Source organism: Sapajus apella, unplaced genomic scaffold (assembly GCF_009761245.1).
Source record: "Sapajus apella isolate SASKATOON/1434 unplaced genomic scaffold, GSC_monkey_1.0 scaffold148, whole genome shotgun sequence".
Lineage (NCBI taxonomy): Eukaryota > Metazoa > Chordata > Mammalia > Primates > Cebidae > Sapajus > Sapajus apella.
Window position 1 is genome coordinate 1,673,784 of NW_022437088.1, and position 20,532 is coordinate 1,694,315.

The window sequence follows — 20,532 nt, forward strand, 5'->3', positions numbered from 1 at the left end:
AAGTCCTATGCCTTTGCTAGTCCCTAAGACAAAAAAAGTAATAGAAAGATATAGAGAGAGGGAGCACACGGAAGAATTTTTTTTTTTTTTTTTTTTTTTTTTTTTTTGCCTTGGTTTAATGTCTGATGGTCCAGGAATTCACTTCAAGTAAAATAATGGAGCTAAACTGATACAGGTATGGTTTTCCAGTAGTATTTCAGAAAAAGGTAGCTAGGTGAGTAAAACTACTTCGGAGTGTGAATCCCAGAACTCAAACTGCTATTGATTATCCTTATGAAGATTTGAAACGGCTCAGAGTAAAAACAGGAACAGGGTCTAATATTTATTGTGCAATTATTACATGTCAGGCATGCTCATATTACTCATATAATTCTTACAGCATCTAGAGCTGACAGAAGTTTTACTTTCTCCAGGTTACCCTGTAGGTAGCTGAGCCAAGATTTGCATGCCTCAGCCTGTGTTCTTCACACTATTAACCTACTTTGCAGGCTTTCTCAGATTTCTCATCTGTCTTTCCTGTTCTTGTCTCTGTATCCTGCTCAAGTAGTGAAGAGACAAAGCAGCCTTCCTGGATTGATGCAGCGCTCCAAGGAAAGCAAAGATGTTCTTGTTGAGATTGTGCTGAATGGCTTAATCATATATATATATATATATATATATATACACATATATATGTATATATATACACATATGTGTGTATATATATACACATATATATACATATATATATGTGTGTGTGTGTGTGTGTGTATACATATATATATATATATTTGACAACTATAAAGGTAGAGCTTGGACCAGAATCCAGGTGTCCTGACCCCCAGTCATAATTCCTTGTTAATATTACCAATTACGAATAATTTTTTTCTTTTTTGAGACAGAGTCTCACTCTGTCACCAGGCTGGAGTGCAGTGGCGCGACCTCGGCTCACTGCAACCTCCACCTCCCGGGTTCAAGCAATTCTCCTGCCTCAGCCTCCCGAGTAGCTGGGACTACAGGCGTGCGCCACTATGCCCAGCTAATTTTTTGTATTTTTAGTAGAGACGGGGTTTCACCGTGTTGACCACGATGGTCTCGATCTCTTGACCTCGTGATCCGCCCGCCTCGGCCTCCCAAAGTGCTGGGATTACAGGGGTGAGCCATAGCGCCCGGCCACGAATAATTTTTTTTTTTTTTTTTTGAGACGGGAGTTTCGCTTTGTCACCCAGGCTGGAGGGCAATGGTGCGATCGATGTCGGCTCACTGCAACCTCCCCCTCCTGGGTTCAAGCGATTCTCCTGCCTCAGCCTCCCAAGTAGCTGGGATTACAGGCGCCCGCCACCACGCCCGGCTAATTTTTGTATATTTAGTAGAGACAGGGTTTCACCATGTTGATTAAGCTGGTCTGGAACTCCTGACCTCAGGTGATCCATCCGCCTCGGCCTCCCAAAGGGATTACAGGCGTGAGCCACCGCCCCCCGCCGCCGCCCCTTAAGAAGTCTTCACATTCCCCCTTGAGGAATTGCTGGGGTCCATTTCTGGAGCCTCGTCAGAAGCATTCTGTCCCTTTTCTTTTTTCTTTTTTAAAATTATTTTTCCTGTAGGAAGCAAGATCCCATCTGTCCCTTCTTTAGGCAATGAGGCTTTTTTCACCTTTGCACAAAAGAATAGCTGAGCCCCCTTTTTAAATTTTCTTCTTTTGTCCTTACCATCCCTTCAGGCTAGAATAGGATTCTCATAGCACGGGGCTTGGGCCACAAGAATCCATGATGAAGAAACGGTGAAGGTCCTGAGCTGAAACAACTACCTTGGGGCATTCAAGGAACAGCAAACAGCAAGCCGGCCGGCAGGGGTGGCGGAAACCCGGCTGGAGATCAGGTGGGAGAGCTGGCCAGAATCCTGCAGGCGCGGAAGGCAGGTAGACTGGAATGCGCTGGGGGCTTTTCCCTGGGCGATGCTTCAGCACCCGGCAGCCGGGTCCCACCACGTCCCCACTCACTTGGAGAAGGCGGAGGCTGCACAGAGGCGGTGAGTAGTCGAGAAGGGATGATTTTCAAGACATACCTTCTCTTTGCTCTTCCCCTACTTCCAATTCTGCCTTGTCTTTTTCTTTGTTGTGGGTGCTGCCGAGGGAAAGCAGGCGAGGAAGTTGTTCCCAAGAAGGGAATGCTTTCCCTCGGGCGCCAAGAGGCACTGACGGGGCTCTCAGCGCCCTCTGAGAAATAGGTAAGACTTTGGCCCAAGGCCAGGAAGATGTCCTCAAATGTGGGCCGAAAGACTTGACAATGCAGGGTCTCCCTCTTTTAAAAATACCCATATAATCAAAACCTTGGTGGACCGGCCCGCTCCGGCCCCCAGACCTCCACAGATGCGCCCCCCGGCTGCAGCCCCGAAGTCCTCTTCTTAGATCTCCGCCCTGACTCTCGCTCACTCTCCTCTCGTCGCTTGCTCCGCCCGCTCCCACTCCCGGTCTCTGATTGCTCCTAACTCACGTCACTCCCGATCTGTCCCTGCCCACCCGGCGCTGCTATTGGCAGTCGGGCATGGGTACGCGGCGGCTGTGGGGGAGGGGGGAACGATGGGAGGGGGCGGGAGTTCCCGACTCTAGGCCGGAAGCGCGCGGAGACCATGTAGTGAGACCCTCGCGAGGTGAGTGCGGGCTCTTCGGGAGCGGGGTCCAGGTTGGCTGCCCAGGACTGCCTGGGCCTGGGAGCATGAGTCCCAGCTCACATATTCTTCATCTGGTTCCCGCGACGCTGGCGGCCTCGCACCCCGCCTCCTGGAGCCCGGACTTCCAGGCACCGCCCTCAGTGTCGCCTCAGTCCGTCCCGGGACTGCAGACTCTTAGGGCCCCTCTCCTCTGGCCATCTGCCTCTAGGTCCCAGCCTGGGGCCTGAAAGCTCTTGCCCTTTGAGCTGGGAAAAGGGGAACGCAGCACCCAAGCTCATCCTGTCCAGGTGGTTCACGAAGCTACCGTGACATCTCTCCACAGCCCCAGCCACTTTGGCTTCGCTCACTCCTTTCGGGAGTTGGGAGGCCTGGCCTCTGCATTCCTTAGGGGGACCCCGGCTCCAGGTCCTATTTGGAGGCGGATCCTAGTTTCCTAGTTCTCTGGGGGCACCAGGTGAAAGGGTAATGAGAGTGGATACACAGCCTTTCTCATGCCTCAGTTTCCCCCTTGCGGTCACCCTGAATAAGTCACTTGGGAAAGAAAGTCTGAGAAGAGAGGAATGTTCCTGGTACAGGAGTGAATGAGTCACTCTGGGTTGGGGGAGGTCAGAAAGTGCCTGGGGCCAGGGAACTGCACTCTGCTGACCAAGCTTCCCCATTCCTTGCCCCATCTTTCCGTCCATGATTTTTCCCCACCCACTCTGGTCTGTCTTCCTAGGTCTGAGAGTCACTGGAGCTACCAGAAGCACCATGGGGCCCTGGGGAGAGCCCGAACTCCTGGTGTGGCGCCCAGAGGCAGTAGCTTCAGAGCCTCCAGTGCTTGTAGGGCTGGAGGTGAAGTTGGGGGCCCTGGTGCTGCTGCTGGTGCTCACCCTTCTCTGCAGCCTGGTGCCCATCTGTGTGCTGCGCAGGCCAGGAGCTAGCCATGAAGGCTCGGGTAAGCCCTTCCTTTTCCCCATGCTGCTATGGACGCTTGGCTTAGGGGAGGCTGGGGCTAGGGGAGATACCAAAGGAGGAGGGAAAAGCAAGGGTAGCCATTGTTTGGGTTGGAGGGGTGGGCCCTGGAGAGGATTCGTTTGCTCATTCTCCTCTGTGCTTCACCCCTGCCCAGCTTCCCGCCAGAAAGCCCTGAGCTTAGTAAGCTGTTTTGCGGGGGGCGTCTTTTTGGCCACCTGTCTCCTGGACCTGCTGCCTGACTACCTGGCTGCTATAGATGAGGCCCTGGCAGCCTTGCACGTGACGGTGAGCACTGGCTTGGGCCTGTGACATGCAGGAGGGAAATCGCACACCTCTAGGAGTGTTGGTTTGTGGCGATCGATTCATGTGTCACTCCATGACTGTGTGGAAGGCTTTTGGCATGTGGGCCTATGAATTGTGATTTTGGTCACAGGGCATAATTCTTTCTGTGTGTTCCCTCCCCCCTCCCCATTCCTTTTGTGACTCCTACATGCCCTTTGAGACAGTAAGAAACTTTTTCTCAAGTGTGTGACTTACTCTGTGGGTTCTCAGTTCTAGCCACTGGAAAGTGCTCCGAGAATCATCTTCACTCTCTCACCACTTTCCTAAAGGGCTGGAGATAGAGGTCTCTGTAGGCCTGAAAAGGATACGAGGCGTTTTCCCTGGGGCCTGGTGTTGCTGACCTTTTTAGGCTTTGACCCAAGGAAATGGCTATGAAGAATGATCAAGTCCACGGCATAGGACTTGGATTATTACAGGACAAACAGACCGTTGGATAGTGGGGCAGGAAAGTCATCCTGGGCTCTTTCCTCTTTTTCCCCTAAAACCGAGGAAGTAACACTGGATGTAACCCTTTGTGTGTCTGTGACTGAGTGATCTGTGTCTCCATGTGACTGACTATGTATAAGCCCGAATGTCCTGTGATATGTGGCTCTATGTGTGAGTATTTGGAGAGATGGGCCAATGTGTGATGTTTTCATGTATGTCTACATCGGTGACTCTCAACTAGGAGTGTATCTTTGCGCCTCAAGAAGCATTTGGTAATGTCTGGGAATATTTTTAGTTGTCAAAACGGAGTGTGGGGGATGGAGGGAACATTGTGCCTACTATTGACATATGGTAGGTAGAGATCAGAAATCCTGTTAATCTACAGTGCACAAGACAGCTCCCATGACAAAGAATGATCTGGCCCAATATGTGGTTTTGTTTTTTTTGTTTGTTTGTTTTTTTTGAGACAGTCTCACTCTGTCTCCCAGGCTGGAGTGCAGTGGCACAATCTTGACACACTACAACCTCTGCCTCCTGGGTTCAAGCAGTTCTCCTGCCTCAGTCTCCTGAGTAGCTGGGGTTACAGGTGTCCACCACTACGCCTGGCTAATTTTTGTAATTTTTTTTTTTTTTTTGAGACGGAGTTTCGCTCTTGTTGCCCAGGCTGGAGTGCAGTGGCGCGATCTCGGCTCACCGCAACCTCCGCCTCCTGGGTTCAGGCAATTCTCCTGCCTCAGCCTCCTGAGTAGCTGGGATTACAGGCATGCGCCACCATGCCCAGCTGATTTTTTGTATTTTTAGTAGAGACAGGGTTTCACTATGTTGACCAGGATGGTCTCGATCTCTTGACCTCGTGATCCACCCGCCTGGGCCTTCCAAAGTGCTGGGATTACAGGCGTGAGCCACCGCGCCCAGCCAATTTTTGTGTTTTTAGTAGAGACAGGGTTTTACCATGTTGGCCAGGCTGGTCTCGAACTCCGTACCTCAATAATCTGCCCACCTGAGCCTCCTAGAGTGCTGGGATTATAGGCATGAGCCACTGCACCTGGCCCCAAAATGTTAATAGTTCCAAAGCTGAGAAACTTTGGCCTACATGTAACACTGTGAGTGACACCAAAATCTGTGTGTGTGTATCATTCTGTGTCATTGCTACCAAGTCACTGTATCTTTGTGTAACCGAGAGTAACCCTGTGTCTGTCTGGGAATCTAAGTCTGTGCAACTGGGCTTCCATCAGATTTTGCATCTCACGATTCCTTCCCTGAACTTTTTGCTGCCCCTTCTGCCCACAGCTCCAGTTTCCGCTGCAAGAGTTCATCCTGGCCATGGGCTTCTTCCTGGTCCTGGTGATGGAGCAGATCACATTGGCTTACAAGGAGCAGTCAGGGCCGCCACCTCTGGAGGAAACAAGGGCTCTGCTGGGAACAGTGAACGGTGGGCCGCAGCATTGGCATGATGGGCCAGGGGTTCCACAGGCGAGTGGAGCCCCAGCAACCCCCTCAGCCTTGCGTGCCTGTGTACTGGTCTTCTCCCTGGCCCTCCACTCTGTGTTTGAGGGGCTGGCAGTAGGGCTGCAGCGAGACCGGGCTCGGGCCATGGAGCTGTGCCTGGCTTTGCTGCTCCACAAGGGGATCCTGGCTGTCAGTCTGTCCCTCCGGCTGCTGCAGAGCCATCTTAGGGCACAGGTGGTGGCTGGCTGTGGGATCCTCTTCTCATGCATGACACCTCTAGGCATCGGGCTGGGTGCGGCTCTGGCAGAATCGGCAGGACCTCTGCACCAGCTGGCCCAGTCTGTGCTAGAGGGCATGGCGGCTGGCACCTTTCTCTATATCACCTTTCTGGAAATCCTGCCCCAGGAGCTGGCCAGTTCTGAGCAAAGGATCCTCAAGGTCATTCTGCTACTAGCAGGCTTTGCCCTGCTCACTGGCCTGCTCTTCATCCAAATCTAGGGGGCTTCAAGAGAGGGGCAGGGGAGATTGATGATCATGTACCCCTGTTCTCCCTTCCCTCCCCCAGTGTGTGGGGAATAGGAAGGAATGGAGAAGGGAAGTACTGAGGACCAAAAAGTTCTCTGGGAGCTAAAGATAGAGCCTTTGGGGCTATCTGACTAATGAGTGGGAAGTGGGCAGACAAGAGACTGTCCCCAGTCCCAAGGAACAAGAGATGGTCAAGTCGGTAGAGACATGATTAGGGGACATTAGGATTGGGAAGACACTTGACTGCTAGAATCAGAGGTTGGACACTATACATAAGGACAGGCTGACATGGGAGTCTGGAGATGGGCACCAGCTGCTGTGAGACAGGGGTATGGAGAGGTCATAAACCTAGAGTCAGTGTCCTTTTGGTCCTAGCCCATTCCAGCACCCTGCCACTTGGAGTGGAACCCTCCTACTTTTCTTAGCTCCTACCCTCATATCTATCTCCCTCTTCCCATCTCCCAGGGACTAGTGCCAAATGGTCTCTCCCTGCCAATTTTGGTATCTTCTCTGACCTCTCCAGTCCTACTTACTCCTCTATTTTTAAAGTGCCAAACATCCCCTCCCTCTTTCTCAAAGCACAGTAATGTGGCACTGAGTCCTACCCAGCACCTCAGTGAAGGGGGCCTGCGTGTTCTTTATTTTGGTCCCAGATCCTGGGGTGGGGCAGAAATATTTGCTATGCTGGGGTAGGGGGAAGGTTGGAAAGCTGCAGCCACCTACTGCTGCTGTACTCTAGGAATATGGGACATGGACATGGTGCCCCATGCCCAGATGATAAACACTGAGCTGCCAAAACATTTTTTTAAATATACTCGAGGAGCCCAAGGGGGAAGGGCAATGCCTACCCCCAGGGTTATTTTTTGGGAGGGAGGGCTGTGCATAGAGCCATATTCTTTAGAATCTATTTTATTAACTGACCTGTTTCCCAAATAAAAGATGTTTCTAGACATCTGTACAGTATCTGACTCATTTTTCTTGGGAAAGGGGTGGGCATGTGGCCAGCCTGAGAGGGTCTGAGTCCCAGATGTTTCCAGCTGTTGTAAGATTTTTGTTCTAATTTTCACTCAGGTTCCGATAGTGCCCTTCCCTGAAAGATGACCAAATGTTTCCTTCTTTGTGTCTTGGTACTTCTTTCCCGTTCTCCACCCCTCCCCTCCCCTCTTCTTTCCTCCCCTCCCGTCCTCTTCCCTCTACGTTTCCTCCTCCTCAATCCCTCTCCTCTTTGCGTTCGTAGTCTCAGGACTAATTTAGAACTACTCTTCCCAGCTTGCCTCTCGCAGGGAGTAGCCGAGAGGGTGGAGCGAAGTTCCCAGTTCCCGGAGTCAGGAGGGCTGCTGGGAAGTGAAGTCCGTTTCCTTCCGGTGCCGTGTGACTGGGGACGTGAAGGAATCTCGTAAACAAACTACAATTCCCGGCGGCCCCCGCGCGCAACAGGTCAGGGCTAGGCTGGGGCCGGGTTCGCGGTGCTAGTTGAGGCGGCGGTGGCTACGGCTGAAAGAGCCGGGCCGGAGCCGCGGCGGAGGCCGCGGCTGGTACTGGGAGGGTGGCAGGGAGCGACGGGGGAGGAAGATGGCGACGTCGGGGGCGAACGGGCCTGGCTCGGCCACATCCTCGGCTTCCAATCCGCGCAAATTTAGTGAGAAGATCGCGCTGCAGAAGCAGCGTCAGGCCGAGGAGACGGCGGCCTTCGAGGAGGTGATGATGGACATCGGCTCCACCCGGGTGAGGGGCCGCGCCGGGGTGCCGAGCAGAGCTGAGCAGTTACGGAGCAGAGACCGGAGAGGCGGGGCGGGGGCGGGCGCCGCAGCGGAGTAGGCGGAACGGGGCAGGGGCCGCGGGCGAAGGCCGAGGGGCCGGAAGACGGATTTTGCCGGGGGAAACCGAAACACCGGAGAGGTTGGGAGCGTAGAGACGACTGGGGGCCGAGTACGTGAGGCGGGAGTGGGCGGAGAGGGGAGATGGTCGGCTGAAGTCCGGCGGAGGTAGGAGGTGAGTGGTCCTTGTGCATCCCTCACGGAGTCCCATCGAGGACGCCACTGAAGCATGCCTGCTATTGGGGTATGGCCTGGGAGGAGGACTGCTTGTCTCTAATCCGGCTCCTCTGAGTTTGTGGTCTCCTCCAAACTGGTCCCTCTGCCCTATTGTGCTACTTTTCGCGCTTTGTGCCCCCGGGAAAGAACCCTTTGAGTGGTTTGAACGAGAGGGGCTGTGTATAGTGGGGCAGGAAGTCCCCTCCAGCGTCCCGTCCTTTTGCTTCCTTTTTCAAATACTTCCTGTGGTTTCCTGACGTGAATGAAGGTGAGGTCCATTGCTTGGTGTTTTGCCTGGCATCCTTGGAGGAGAGGTAGTGTTTTGAATCCTTTATAAAACTGGTAACCGTTCGACCATAAGTTGTGTGGCACTCTATGGTTTGCTGAGCTTTCTAGGGAGATGACTGTTTTATGATGGGTCAATGTGTAGGGTGTCTTGGAGGGTCTTCTATTTGTAGGGAATATTCATTTCTAGGAAGTTCTTGAAAGAACTTTCAGGCCTCTGCCAGTTTGCCTCTGAAGCCCCCTTGGCCTTGGTTTCTTGCTTCCCAAGGCTGGATGTCAGAGGGAGCCCAGGGTGAGAGTCTGCCTATGTGGTATGCTGTCTTAATTTAAGGACACATTCTTCTAAAAAACAGTAGGTGAGGATGTTAATAGTGATTCCTCACGGCTGAGAGCCAGAAGGAATTTAAGGGTTGATGGTGGAACATTATTACATCTCCAGCCTTTTTCTGCTGGTCGGACTGTGTTGCATCTATGACTGTGACTCTGGTTGTATTTTTGTGTGTATCTCCCTTGACTGTTAGTCTTTTGTTATTGTTCTTTCCCCTTTGAGTCTCTTGGGACCATGTGCCCTAGTTTTGAGAGTCAGAAGTTGGATGGAGAGGCAAATCTAGGGGGTGTCTGTGCACACATATGCACACTTACATGCATGCGTGTGCATAACCCACTGTAACCACAGTGAGGATTCATATTTAACTGTAGGCTGCTCTCCTTTAGGAGCTTTTTATCATGTTGGGGACAGAGACAGGAAGATGGGAGGGAGGCTGATCTTGATAGCATGAGGCCCTGCCCTGGGGACTGTGATTCTAGCAGAGGCATGGTGGGATCTTAGGGCTCATATGTGCAAAGAAAGGCTGTGTGAAACTCAAAGCTGAGGCTTTTCTTTACAGTGCTTTGATCTCTTAAAAGGCCCCTTCTACCCACCTTGCTCCTGCTGGTTAATTTCTCATCTACACAGAAAAGTCTAGTGGGCATACATGGCCAGGGGACCCAAAAGTCTAGAGCCAGGGACGAGAGATCTGGGACTCAGCCTGTTATCTGGCCAGGTGGGAGGGCACATTTGAGATAGATATGGCCATTGGGGGCTATACCACTGAGAGACAGGGGTTGCCACACATGTTATTAGTGGTCTTAAAGTGGCCCAGAGGTCAGCACAGTACCCACTAAACTCACGAGGCTGACCTCCTGGGACAGAAAGTCAGTTCTGATGTTGGTTTCTGTACAAGAGTGTGACCCTGAAAGCTCTTAGAACTTCCCCCTCCTCAGCTGCCCTCCCCATGGCCTTGTCCTGGGCCTGTTGATTTGATTGGTGGCAGGGCCTAAGCCTTGGAAATAGATGCTCACCTCTCACAAAGATACAACATCTGTACACAGACTAAACTTATGCCGGGCTGTCTTACGTCTATGCCAGACATATCTCCCCAAAGTGAGGATGAGACCAGGAAGATGGCTTTGGCCCATGCTGGAGTGGGCTACTGCTCTCTCTCCCACCCTCCTTCTCCAGGCTTCCCTGCCAATTCAGGAGCCTTAGGATTCAATGGAAGAATGCCCCTTGGTTTTAGTGCTGTTTTCCAGCTAGGAGAGCTGTCATTCCTTGGATATTCCAGTTTGGGAGGTGCAGGCTTTGTGTGGCCTTCCTGAGGCTGGGCAAGTAGCAGAGCCCAGAAGCCTCTGCTTTCCAGAGTGGGAAGGAATGAGTCTGACAGTAATGGCTCTGTGACATCCACCTGTGGCCTTCCTCTTAATCTCTTAATTAGTCCTGGACGCATCTGGAAAGAAAGCAGAGGTTCCTAATAGGCACTCCCCCTTGTGAGTAGCCCGGGGGCTCCTGGCAGCCCCCTCAGGGACTCTGCTTAGACTGATGCCAAATGAGACAGGCCCCGAGCAGCAGAATGTCTGGCTCTGCCTGGCAGGGTGATATCAAGCAGTAGTGATATCACTGATGAGGGCACTTCGCAGATGGGCTCTGGTGGGTTATTTGCACCAGATCTCATGGGACCTTTCAAACTCCAACACTGGCCTTTTTTCTGGCAGATTATTTCCTCTTTTTTTTTTTTTTGAGACGGAGTTTCGCTCTTGTTGCCCAGGCTGGAGTGCAATGGAGTGATCTTGGCTCACCGCAATCTCCGCCTCCCAGGTTCAAGCAATTCTCCTGCCTCGGCCTCCCGAGTAACCGGGATTACAGGCATGCACCACCAAGCCTGGCTAATTTTGTATTTTTGGTAGAGACGGGGTTTCTCCATGTTGGTCAGGCTGGTCTCAAACTTCTGATCTCAGGTGATCCACCTGTCTGGCAGATTGTTTCATTATTTTTATTTACTTTTTTTTTTTTTTGGAGATAGGATCTCACTCTGTCACTCAGGCTGGACCACAGTGACATAAACATGGCTCACTGCAGCCTCTACCTCCTGGGCTCAAGTGATCTTGTAGCAATGGATTCTGACCATGTTGCCCAGTCTGGTCTCCAATAGCTGGGCTCAAGTGATCCTCCCACCTCTGCCTCCCAAAGTGCTGGGATTACAGATGTGAGCTTCTGTGCCTGGCCCAAATATTTTAAAAGCAGTGGCAGCAGCAGCATATCCTGGTGACAGAGATGGGAAGGATGGCTGAAGGAAATAGTGCCCAGGACGTTCTTTACATTCCCACTTGTTCCCCATGTCTCAGTTACAGGCACAAAAACTGCGACTGGCATACACAAGGAGCTCTCATTATGGTGGATCTCTGCCCAATGTTAACCAGATTGACTCTGGCCTGGCCGAGTTCCAGGTGAGTAGACACCAGTGAGGGAGGAGTGGAGGTTCTTAGGCTGCTTCCTCTGCTGACTTCTGTCTTTTTTGGCAGAGCCCCCTCCACTCACCTTTGGATTCGTCTCGGAGCACTCGGCACCATGGACTGGTGGAACGGGTGCAGCGAGATCCCCGAAGAATGGTGTCCCCACTTCGCCGATACCCCCGCCACATATCCTTTACAGGGGGTTTGGGGGTATCTGAAAGATAGTGGGATGGAGTTCCTCAGGGACTCATAGGAAGGACCTGAAGTGTGCAGTCCATCTTTCTCCTGGAGCTCTTCTTTTTTGTTTGTTTGTTTGTTTGTTTTAACCTGGCTTCTTTTCCTCTGTCAACTGATGTTTTTAAAAAAAAAAATTTTTTTTTTAAACAGAGTCTCATTCTGTCACCAGGCGCCAGGCTGGAGTGCAGTGGCATGATCTTGGCTCACCACAACCTCTGCCTCCCGAGTTCAAGCAATTCTGCCTCAGCCTCCCTAGTAGCTGGAACTACAGGCGCGTGCCACCATGCCCAGCTAACTTTTTGTATTTTTTAGTAGAGACGGGGTTTCACCATGTTGGCCTGGATGGTCTTGATCTCTGGACCTCGTGATCCACCCGCCTCGGCTTCCCAAAGTGCTGGGATTACAGGTGTGAGCCACCGCGCCCGGCCTCCTGGAGCTCTTCTTTACCCAGCTTCCCTGAAAAGTGACCAGAGCCCCTGCGTCAGCGCCTGCACCTGTGATAAGGAGTTTTTGCTGCTGAGGCTGTGTCCCCTCTCTCCAGCTGGCTCTGGCTGTCCTCACATCAGCTTGCTCTTTGCTGCCAGAGGCAAGGCTTCCTTGTCTCCTGCTAAAGGAGATTGGGTCCCTTCTCACGTTTCTGTTCTGAGCTTTCAGTCTCAGAGACCTGCATACCTGTCTCCCCCAAGTCCTGCCCAGACATTCTCTTGTAGTTTTTCAGCCCCTTTGGACCTGATTCTCTTTTTCTCTTCCATTCTTTGTTGTTCTTCCTATTGTTGTCCCTTATAGAAGAAAAGAAAGGTATGTGTTTCTTGAAACACCTTAATCTGCTGCCTCCATTGTTCTCTCATCTAGCCTCTCTACTTTTTTCCTTAACTGGTGCTGTTCACATTGACAGCTCTCCCTACAGTCCTGCCTACTTATCTCCTCCCCCAGAGTCTAGCTGGCGAAGGTAAGTGTCCAGGGTGGGCAGAAGCTCCTGCCTACTCACTGACGTGTTTCTGGAGGGAGCTGCCCCTTCTGGGTTGGGGCTAAAGTTTCAACAGTACCTCTTCCTATAATGGCAGAGCTGAGAGAGGAGGAGGCAGGTGGAGTAGGTGGGTCAGAGTCCAGCCTTGGCCATGTTGACACGAGTGGTCAAGCCTCCCAGTCCAGCCAGAGCAGAACCAATGGGAACCGTAGCCAGGCTGGGGTGTGTGTGTAAGGGGGAAGGGAGAATGGCAGAGGGGCAGGTGAAAATGGCAACCTTCTGGCAAGGATGGGTGCAAGATGCAGTGCCCTGGCACTTTTAGATTTCTGAAACCCTCCCCTTGTCTATCTTACCCTCAATGCTCATACCCAGAAGAGCTGCTGGGATCCAAGATTCCCATTTAGCTTGCCCTGACAGAGAGAAGTTGAGAAGTTACCAGATCTCTTAGATTGACTGGGGGAGGGGTCAATCAATAGACACGAGAAGAACCAGAAAGAAAAGCGGATGATCTGGATGCCCAGCCATCTTCACTTCCACCTTGGCTGCCCCACATTTTCCAACCGCTATGCCCACCTTCTTGTCCCTTCCCAGCCTTGTTCCTCATGACTTTGTTTTTCCACCCCAGGACGATGCCCTGGGGCAATTTCCCTGCAGAGAAGGGGCAGTTGTTTCGACTACCATCTGCACTTAACAGGTGATGGCCTTTGCCTTCTTTAGGCCACATCTCCTCTTATCTGTAGTTCCTGGGGCCCTACTCCCTCACCCCCACCCTGTTCCAGCCCAGCTAGTGTTTTCCCTTGCTGGGCAGGGCTTAGGGAATAGGAAGACTGTCACTGGTGCCAGCTCACTGCTCCCCACACAGGACGAGCTCTGACTCTGCCCTTCACACAAGTGTGATGAACCCCAGTCCCCAGGATACCTACCCAGGCTCCACACCTCCCAGCATCCTGCCCATCCGCCGTGTGGGTAAGTGGCTCCGTCCCAGGGTTGGGAGTAACCATGAAGCTATTTAAAGCGGGTAGGCAAGTGAGCACTGCAGCCAACGCCACTGTCTCCCTTGCAGGTATTCTGGATGGTGAAATGGATCCCAAAGGTATGTGTTCCTCACTGCTGTGGGTACTGAATGCCAAAGAATGTCTGGGCTGGTGTTGGGATTGTGTGCGGATTCAGGGAGCAGGACTCCTTCCCACCTGCTTCTGCTTCCTGTCCTGCCTTACTGGCTCTTTCTCCGACTCTCCCATCACCAGTCTTTCTCTTTCAAGTACCTGCTATTGAGGAGAATTTGCTAGATGACAAGCATTTGCTGAAGCCATGGGATGCTAAGAAGGTAGGCGGAGGCCACTGGGTGTCACCCACTCATCTCTCTGCTGTCCCTTGCCATGGGGCAGGCCTTCTAGGGTTTTCCACTGAGCACTGTCCTCATTTTCCACATTATCCCTTCTCTCCTCAGCTGTCCTCATCCTCCTCCCGACCTCGGTCCTGTGAAGTCCCTGGAATTAAGTAAGTACTCCCTGAGGTTGGCTGAGAGGTAGGGGAGGGAAGTACAGGGAGATGTAGGATACTGATCTCTGCTCTTCCCTGACCACTGTACCCCCCTCCTATTTACATCTTTTGTTTTCTCTCCTTCCCCTAGCATCTTTCCATCTCCTGACCAGCCTGCCAATGTGCCTGTCCTCCCACCTGCCATGAACACGGGGGGCTCCCTACCTGACCTCACCAACCTGCACTTTCCCTCACCACTGCCCACCCCCCTGGACCCTGAAGAGACAGCCTACCCTAGCCTGAGTGGGGGCAACAGTACCTCCAATTTGACCCACACCATGACTCACCTGGGTATCAGCGGGGGCATGGGCCTGGGCCCAAGCTATGATGTACCAGGTGAGTGGCTATCCTGGCCATGTGCCCACTGGGTGCTGCCTGGCTGGAGGGATGAAAGGGAGGGAGGCTTGAGCACCTGAGATCCTGCTGTGACCACCCACACTGGCCTGTCACCTCTGCACCCCAGGATTCTCTCATGGCAGTTCTCAGCCAGTGATAACTGGTAGGTGTGGTGTTTCCTAGAAAGAAGATGAAGGGCAGCCCCCAGATGGGCAGTGTTGTCAGGGATAGGGTAGGGAGAACATTGTGTTGCCACTTTCACAGTCTGGTCACTGCCACACATTCTGGGCAGAAAGGGGCCCAGCTCCCATCAGTAATGTTGGCATATCTGGTTTTTTGTCTGTGCCTGCAGGACTTCATTCACCTGTCAGCCACCCATCCCTGCAGTCCTCCCTAAGCAATCCCAACCTCCAGGCTTCCCTGAGCAGTCCTCAGCCCCAGCTCCAGGGCTCCCACAGCCACCCTTCTCTGCCTGCCTCCTCCTTAGCCCGGCATGCACTGCCCACCACCTCCTTGGGCCACCCCTCACTCAGTGCCCCGGCTCTCTCCTCCTCCTCTTCCTCCTCTTCCACTTCATCCCCTGTTCTGGGTGCCCCCCCTTACCCTGCTTCTACCCCTGGGGCCTCCCCCCGCCACCGCCGTGTGCCCCTCAGCCCCCTGAGTTTGCCCGTGGGCCCAGCCGACGCCAGAAGGTCCCAACAGCAGCTGCCCAAACAGTTTTCGCCAACAATGTCACCCACCTTGTCTTCCATCACTCAGGTATGCGTGGCTGCCTTCCCTGCACGTCTGTCTCCCTTCCCTTTTCTCATTTCCTGCCATGTTGTTTCCCTCCCACCCTCCTTTCCTCAAATACCTACTCTACACCCATCCCTTCTATTTCTCTGTTCTCTACCTGCCCCATCTTTTATCGATCTTGTCTCCTCTTGCTTCACAGTGCAAACTCAAACGCTGTGGTTAAGCTTTTTTGTTTTAAATCCTGGCTCCACCTCTTACTAGCAGTCACTTGGACAAGTTATTTAATTTCTGTAAGCCTCAGTACTTCATTTCTAAAACAAGGATGGTTCGTAAGGATCAAATGAAATAACATACATAAAATACTTAGCACCACACCTCGCCCATGTATATGCTTGACAAATAGTATCTTACTTTTTTCTTTTATTTATATCCTCTGTTCCTATCCTTTCCATGTCTTTTTTTTTTTTTTTTTTGGAGACAGTCTTGCTCTTTCGCCCAGGCGAAAGTACAGTGGCGCAATCTCAGCACACTGCAACCTCCGCCTCCCGGGTTCAAGCAATTCTCCTGCCTCAGCCTCCTGAGCAGCTGGGATTACAGATGCATGCCACTGTGCTGGGCTAAATTTGATTTTTTGTTTTGTTTTGTTTTGTTTTGTTTTTATAGAGCTGGGGTTTCACCACCATGTTGGCCAGGATGGTCTCGATCTCCTGACCTCGTGTTCCGCCCACCTCGGCCTCCCAAAATACTGAGATTACAGGCGTGAGCCACTGTGCCTGGCCCTAAATTTGTATTTTTATTAGAGACAGGGTTTCACCACGTTTGCCAGGCTGGTTTTGAACTCCTGACTTCGTGATCTGCCCGCCTCAGCCTCCCAAAGTGCTGGGATTACAGGCGTGAGCCATCGCACCCAGCCTTCCCTTCACTTTATGGTGAGGAAAGTGAGACCAAGAGAGAGAGTGACTTTTCCAAGTTTACACACCGAGTTAGGAAGGGTTGAGACTAGAACTCAAACCCCTTAGTTTGAGCTTTTTCCTCAGTGATGAAATTCTCAGCCCTTGTTTCCCTTCCTGTCCTTTTCTTCTTGTTTGCTATCTCTGCTCCTCTTTTCTTTCATCCAAATGTTCTTTTCCCTCTCCTTTGTCCAACTTTTTCCTCCTCCATTGCTGTTCCTGGAATGTGTGTTCTATGTTCCATCTTTACTCAGTTCCCCTCTTTTGTAGGAAAGACAGACCAGGCTAGCAAGGGCTCTGTTCTCAGAGTGTGGAGTGAGCTTGACTTCCCTCCCTGTCTTTCTCCTTTTCCTTCCTTCTTCTCCCACTCCCTCTGGCCTCTTCAAGGCTATGGAACAGCAATTCTCAACCTCAGTCACTTGATTACTAACAATAAATAGTTCCATTCCAGGGCTTAAGAATGGTTTGCTTATAAGGCTGGGTGGAGTGGCTCACGCCTATAATCCCGGCACTTTGGGAGGCCAAGGTGGGAGGATTGCTAGTTTGAAACTAGCCTGGGCAATCTGGTGAGACCCAATATCTACAACAAATTAAAAAATTAGCCAGGCGCAGTGGTGCACGCTGTAGTCCTATCTACCGGGGTGGCTAAGATGGGAGGATCTCTTGAGCTAGGAAGGTTGAGGCTATAGATCCAACTATGACTGCACCACTGCACTCCAGCCTGGGCAACAGAGTGAGGCCTGTCTCAAAAAAAGAGAATAGTTTGCTTCTGAAGTAGATTTATTTATTTTTTGAGTAGGCATCTCACTCAGTCACCCAGACTAGAGTGCTGTGGCATGATCTCGGCTCACTGCAATCTCCACCTCCCAGGTTCAAGTGATCCACCCATCTCGGCCTCCTGAAGTGCTGGGATTACAGGAATGAGCCACTGTGCCTGGCCTGGAGTAGATTTAAAATTACCCATGTGTTAGCCTCACCGTGTCACTTTCATTCTGATATGCATTGCATTTTTTTGGTTTTTTTTTGAGACAGATTCTCACTCTGTCGCCTAGGCTGGAGTGCAGTGGTACAATCTCAGCTCACTGCAATCTCCACCTCCTGGGTTCAAACAATTCTGTCTCAGCCTCCCAAGTAGCTAGGACTACAGGTGCCCACTATCATGCCTGGCTAATTTTTGTATTTTTGTGGGGTGGGATGGAGTCTCGCTCTGCTGCTCAGGCTGGTGTGCAGTGGTGTGATCTCAGCTCATTGCAACCTCTGCTTCCCGGGTTCAAGAGATTCTCCTGCCTCACCCTCCTGAGTAGCTGGGATTATAGGCACATGTCACAATGCCTGGCTAATTTTTGTATTTTTAGTACAGACGGGGTTTCACTGTGTTGACCAGGCTGGTCTCGAACTCCCAATCTCATGATCCACCCACCTCGGCCTCCCACAGTGCTGGGATTACAGGCGTGGGCCACTGTGTCTGGCGTAATTTTTAGTAGAGACAGGGTTTCCCCATGTTGGCCAGGCTGGTCTCAAACTCCTGACTTCAGGTGATCTACCCACCTCGGGCCTCTCAAAGTGTTGGGATTACAGGTATAAGTGACTGCACCTGGCTGACTGATATACATTTTGAGTAACTGCACTCAACCCCAGCGATGCCCATGAGAATGTAGAATGTTGTCACATTTGCTTTGAGAATGGTTGTAGCTAAAGAGGGTGGGAAGCCCCGACTAAGAGTTCTTGGAGTATACACCAAGGGGTAAGCTTCCGTCTTTTTACTTCTTTTCAGGGCGTCCCCCTGGATACCAGTAAACTGCCCACTGACCAGCGGTTGCCCCCATACCCATACAGCCCCCCAAATCTGGTTCTGCCTACCCAGCCACATACCCCAAAATCTCTACAGCAGCCAGGACTGCCTTCTCAGTCTTGCTCAGTGCAGTCGTCAGGTGGGCAGCCCCCAGGCAGGCAGTCTCATTATGGGATGCTGTACCCACCTGGGCCCAGTGGGCACGGGCAACTGTCTTACCACCGGCCAGTGAGTGACTTCAACCTGGGGAATGTGAGTACTCAGGTTCCTTACTCAAAAGCAGGGGGAGGGGGTCAGGGTGGGTCATTGGGGCCTGAATGTCATCTCTGGTGCACTGTGAATGGGGAGATCTAGGCAAGGTGGGTGGTAGGGAGATCTCCTCTCCCCCAGGGTAACATAGCACTGCCAGCTTTGGGCTCCTCTCTTCCTGCGTTTGACCCTACTCCCGCCCCTCTATTTCTGCTCAGCTTGCTCTTTGATGACTTCTGCCTTGACCCGTTCTCTTCCTGGCATGCACATGCTCTGGCCCAGCAGGTACGGTGCCCATACTTACTTCGGGCCCCGTGCTCGCTTCTGTCGCTCTGCTTGCTGCCACCTCCCTCTGTCATTGCCTCTGTTCCTGGGGTGGTTGAAGGTTGCTGGGCAAAGGGAGTATGTCAGCAGGGCTAGGCAGGAATACCAGTTCTAAACCCTACTTCCTCAAGATTTGTCTATGTGTCCGTAGCTGGAGCAGTTCAGCATGGAGAGCCCATCAACCAGCCTGGTGCTGGATCCCCCTGGCTTTTCTGAAGGGCCTGGATTTTTTGGGGGTGAGGGGCCAATGGGTGGCCCCCAGGATCCCCACACCCTCAACCACCAGAACTTGACCCACTGTTCCCGCCATGGCTCAGGGCCTAACGTCATCCTCGCAGGTGAGGGGGGGTGGGTGGTGATGGGAAGTGGAAGGAGGGAATGACGTGTTCATTGATGAGCAGGAGATTGAGGGGTCTTAGAAAAGTTTACAGGGCATAGGGTCCTCACCTGTCTCTTCTACCCACAGGGGACTCCTCTCCAGGTTTTTCTAAGGAGATTGCAGCAGCCCTGGCCGGAGTGCCTGGCTTTGAGGTGTCAGCAGCAGGCTTGGAGCTAGGGCTAGGGCTAGAAGATGAGCTGCGCATGGAGCCACTGGGCCTGGAAGGGCTAAACATGCTGAGTGACCCCTGTGCCCTGCTGCCCGATCCTGCTGTGGAAGATTCATTCCGCAGTGACCGGCTCCAGTGAGGGGACCTCATCATCAACCCTCTTTGTGGTCCCATCCCCTACTACCGTTCCTTTCCTCCCTTCCCCCTGGCCAGTAGAGACTCCCAGATCCTCTTTCTAGCATGAATGAAGGATCCCAAGAATGAGAAAAACCAAGGGGTTTGTCCAGGTGGCCCCTGAATTCTGCACAAGGGGTGGGCCTGGGGGAATTCAAGGGAGGGCCTAAAGCACTTGTAACTTTGAACCGTCTGTCTGGAGGTCAGAGCCTGTTGGAAAGCAGGGGGTAGAGGGGAGCCCTGGAGGCCGGGCTTGTCCGGATGCTTAGGGGTGGGCAGTGCCAGCCCCTCCTCACCACTCTTCCCCTTGCAGTGGAGGAGAGAGCCAGAGTGGATACTATTTTTTATTAAATATATTATTATATGTTAATAAAAAAATCATATCAAACCCTTGGTGTGGTTGGTTATGATTTGGGGCATGGCTCGGGATCTAGGGAGTTATTGGGCCATGGGTCTTTTTATCTGTTAGCTTTTTTGCATCTTCTTAGCACCACTGTGCTTTGTGGAAGGGCCCTACAGCCTTGGAATTTGTACCCAGCATGGATGTACCGTTCCATGGCAGCAGGAAATCACTTCATGTGTCATCCTGTCTGTCCAGGGCCCTGCTGCAGTTCTGAGGATAGGGACTTTGAGTCGTCAGACAAGTTCTTCAACCCCAGGCCTGGCAGTGAGTCGGGGGGTGAGGAGGTGATTGCTGGCTGAGCCCACAGGTCTGAAGTGCTCCTAGGTCTCAGGGAAGCCTTCATCCCCACCCCCTCACCATGCATGAATTCACCCTCTCCACCCTTCGCCACTCATTCACTTGAGTTTTAATACAACAGATCCTTCAGTGCCCAGCATGTTGTGAAGGTTTTCTCTTTCTGGATTGGGTGACTAGCCCCTGGACCAGCAGTCTGGGCCTCTGCACTCCTCTCTCCCCCACCTAGCATTGTGAGAATAGTAGTTCCCCCCAATTACCTTACCCCCACCTCCACTGCTCTATTCCACACCCTGCAGTCCTGGCCTCTCCTCTTCCTCTTTCCAAAGCTCTTGTCATTTTCAGAAAAGAGAACTGAGAGCTGCTGGTTCTGGCCAGAAGGGAATGTTCTGTGCCCTAAACCTGGAAGTCGGGAGAGCCACCTGGGTCCCCGTAGCCTAGGCCTTTGGGGCTTCACCTTCGCCCACATCATGCATGCCACATCTGACTTCAGGACCCAGGAGGGAAGGGAGCGTACCGTGGACCTCAGGGTCGCCTGGGGTCAGT

The 20,532-nt window shown here is 52.3% G+C and overlaps 2 protein-coding genes across 8 annotated transcripts; both read left to right on the forward strand.

Annotated features, from left to right (window-relative positions):
• The first annotated feature begins 2,488 nt into the window (after positions 1-2,488).
• Positions 2,489-7,304, forward strand: SLC39A1 (solute carrier family 39 member 1). 3 transcript variants are annotated; one of them, XM_032265131.1, is made up of 4 exons: positions 2,489-2,628; positions 3,368-3,586; positions 3,761-3,891; positions 5,665-7,304. In XM_032265131.1, the coding sequence occupies exons 1-4, from the start codon at positions 2,523-2,525 to the stop codon at positions 6,319-6,321; spliced, it is 1,113 nt and encodes a 370-aa protein (XP_032121022.1). In that variant the 5' UTR covers positions 2,489-2,522; the 3' UTR covers positions 6,322-7,304. The 3 variants fall into 3 exon arrangements, with proteins under 3 accessions (XP_032121022.1, XP_032121024.1, XP_032121023.1); XM_032265132.1 differs by lacking the exon at positions 2,489-2,628 and adding an exon at positions 2,636-2,936; XM_032265133.1 differs by lacking the exon at positions 3,761-3,891 and having other exon boundaries at positions 5,665-5,828.
• Positions 7,305-7,774: 470 nt separating this feature from the next.
• CRTC2 (CREB regulated transcription coactivator 2) lies at positions 7,775-19,677 on the forward strand. 5 transcript variants are annotated; one of them, XR_004264728.1, is made up of 15 exons: positions 7,777-8,073; positions 11,328-11,429; positions 11,505-11,621; positions 12,560-12,621; positions 13,265-13,333; positions 13,502-13,605; positions 13,703-13,732; positions 13,887-13,966; positions 14,090-14,139; positions 14,273-14,517; positions 14,870-15,276; positions 17,977-18,246; positions 18,462-18,528; positions 18,719-18,905; positions 19,034-19,677. XR_004264728.1 is itself a non-coding variant. In XM_032265127.1 (14 exons), exons 1-14 carry the CDS (start codon positions 7,921-7,923, stop codon positions 19,252-19,254), a joined length of 2,097 nt encoding a protein of 698 aa, XP_032121018.1. In that variant the 5' UTR covers positions 7,775-7,920; the 3' UTR covers positions 19,255-19,677. The 5 variants fall into 5 exon arrangements, 4 of the variants coding, with proteins under 4 accessions (XP_032121018.1, XP_032121019.1, XP_032121020.1 ...); XM_032265127.1 differs by lacking the exon at positions 18,462-18,528 and having other exon boundaries at positions 7,775-8,073; XM_032265128.1 differs by lacking the exon at positions 18,462-18,528 and having other exon boundaries at positions 13,902-13,966.
• Positions 19,678-20,532: the final 855 nt, after the last annotated feature.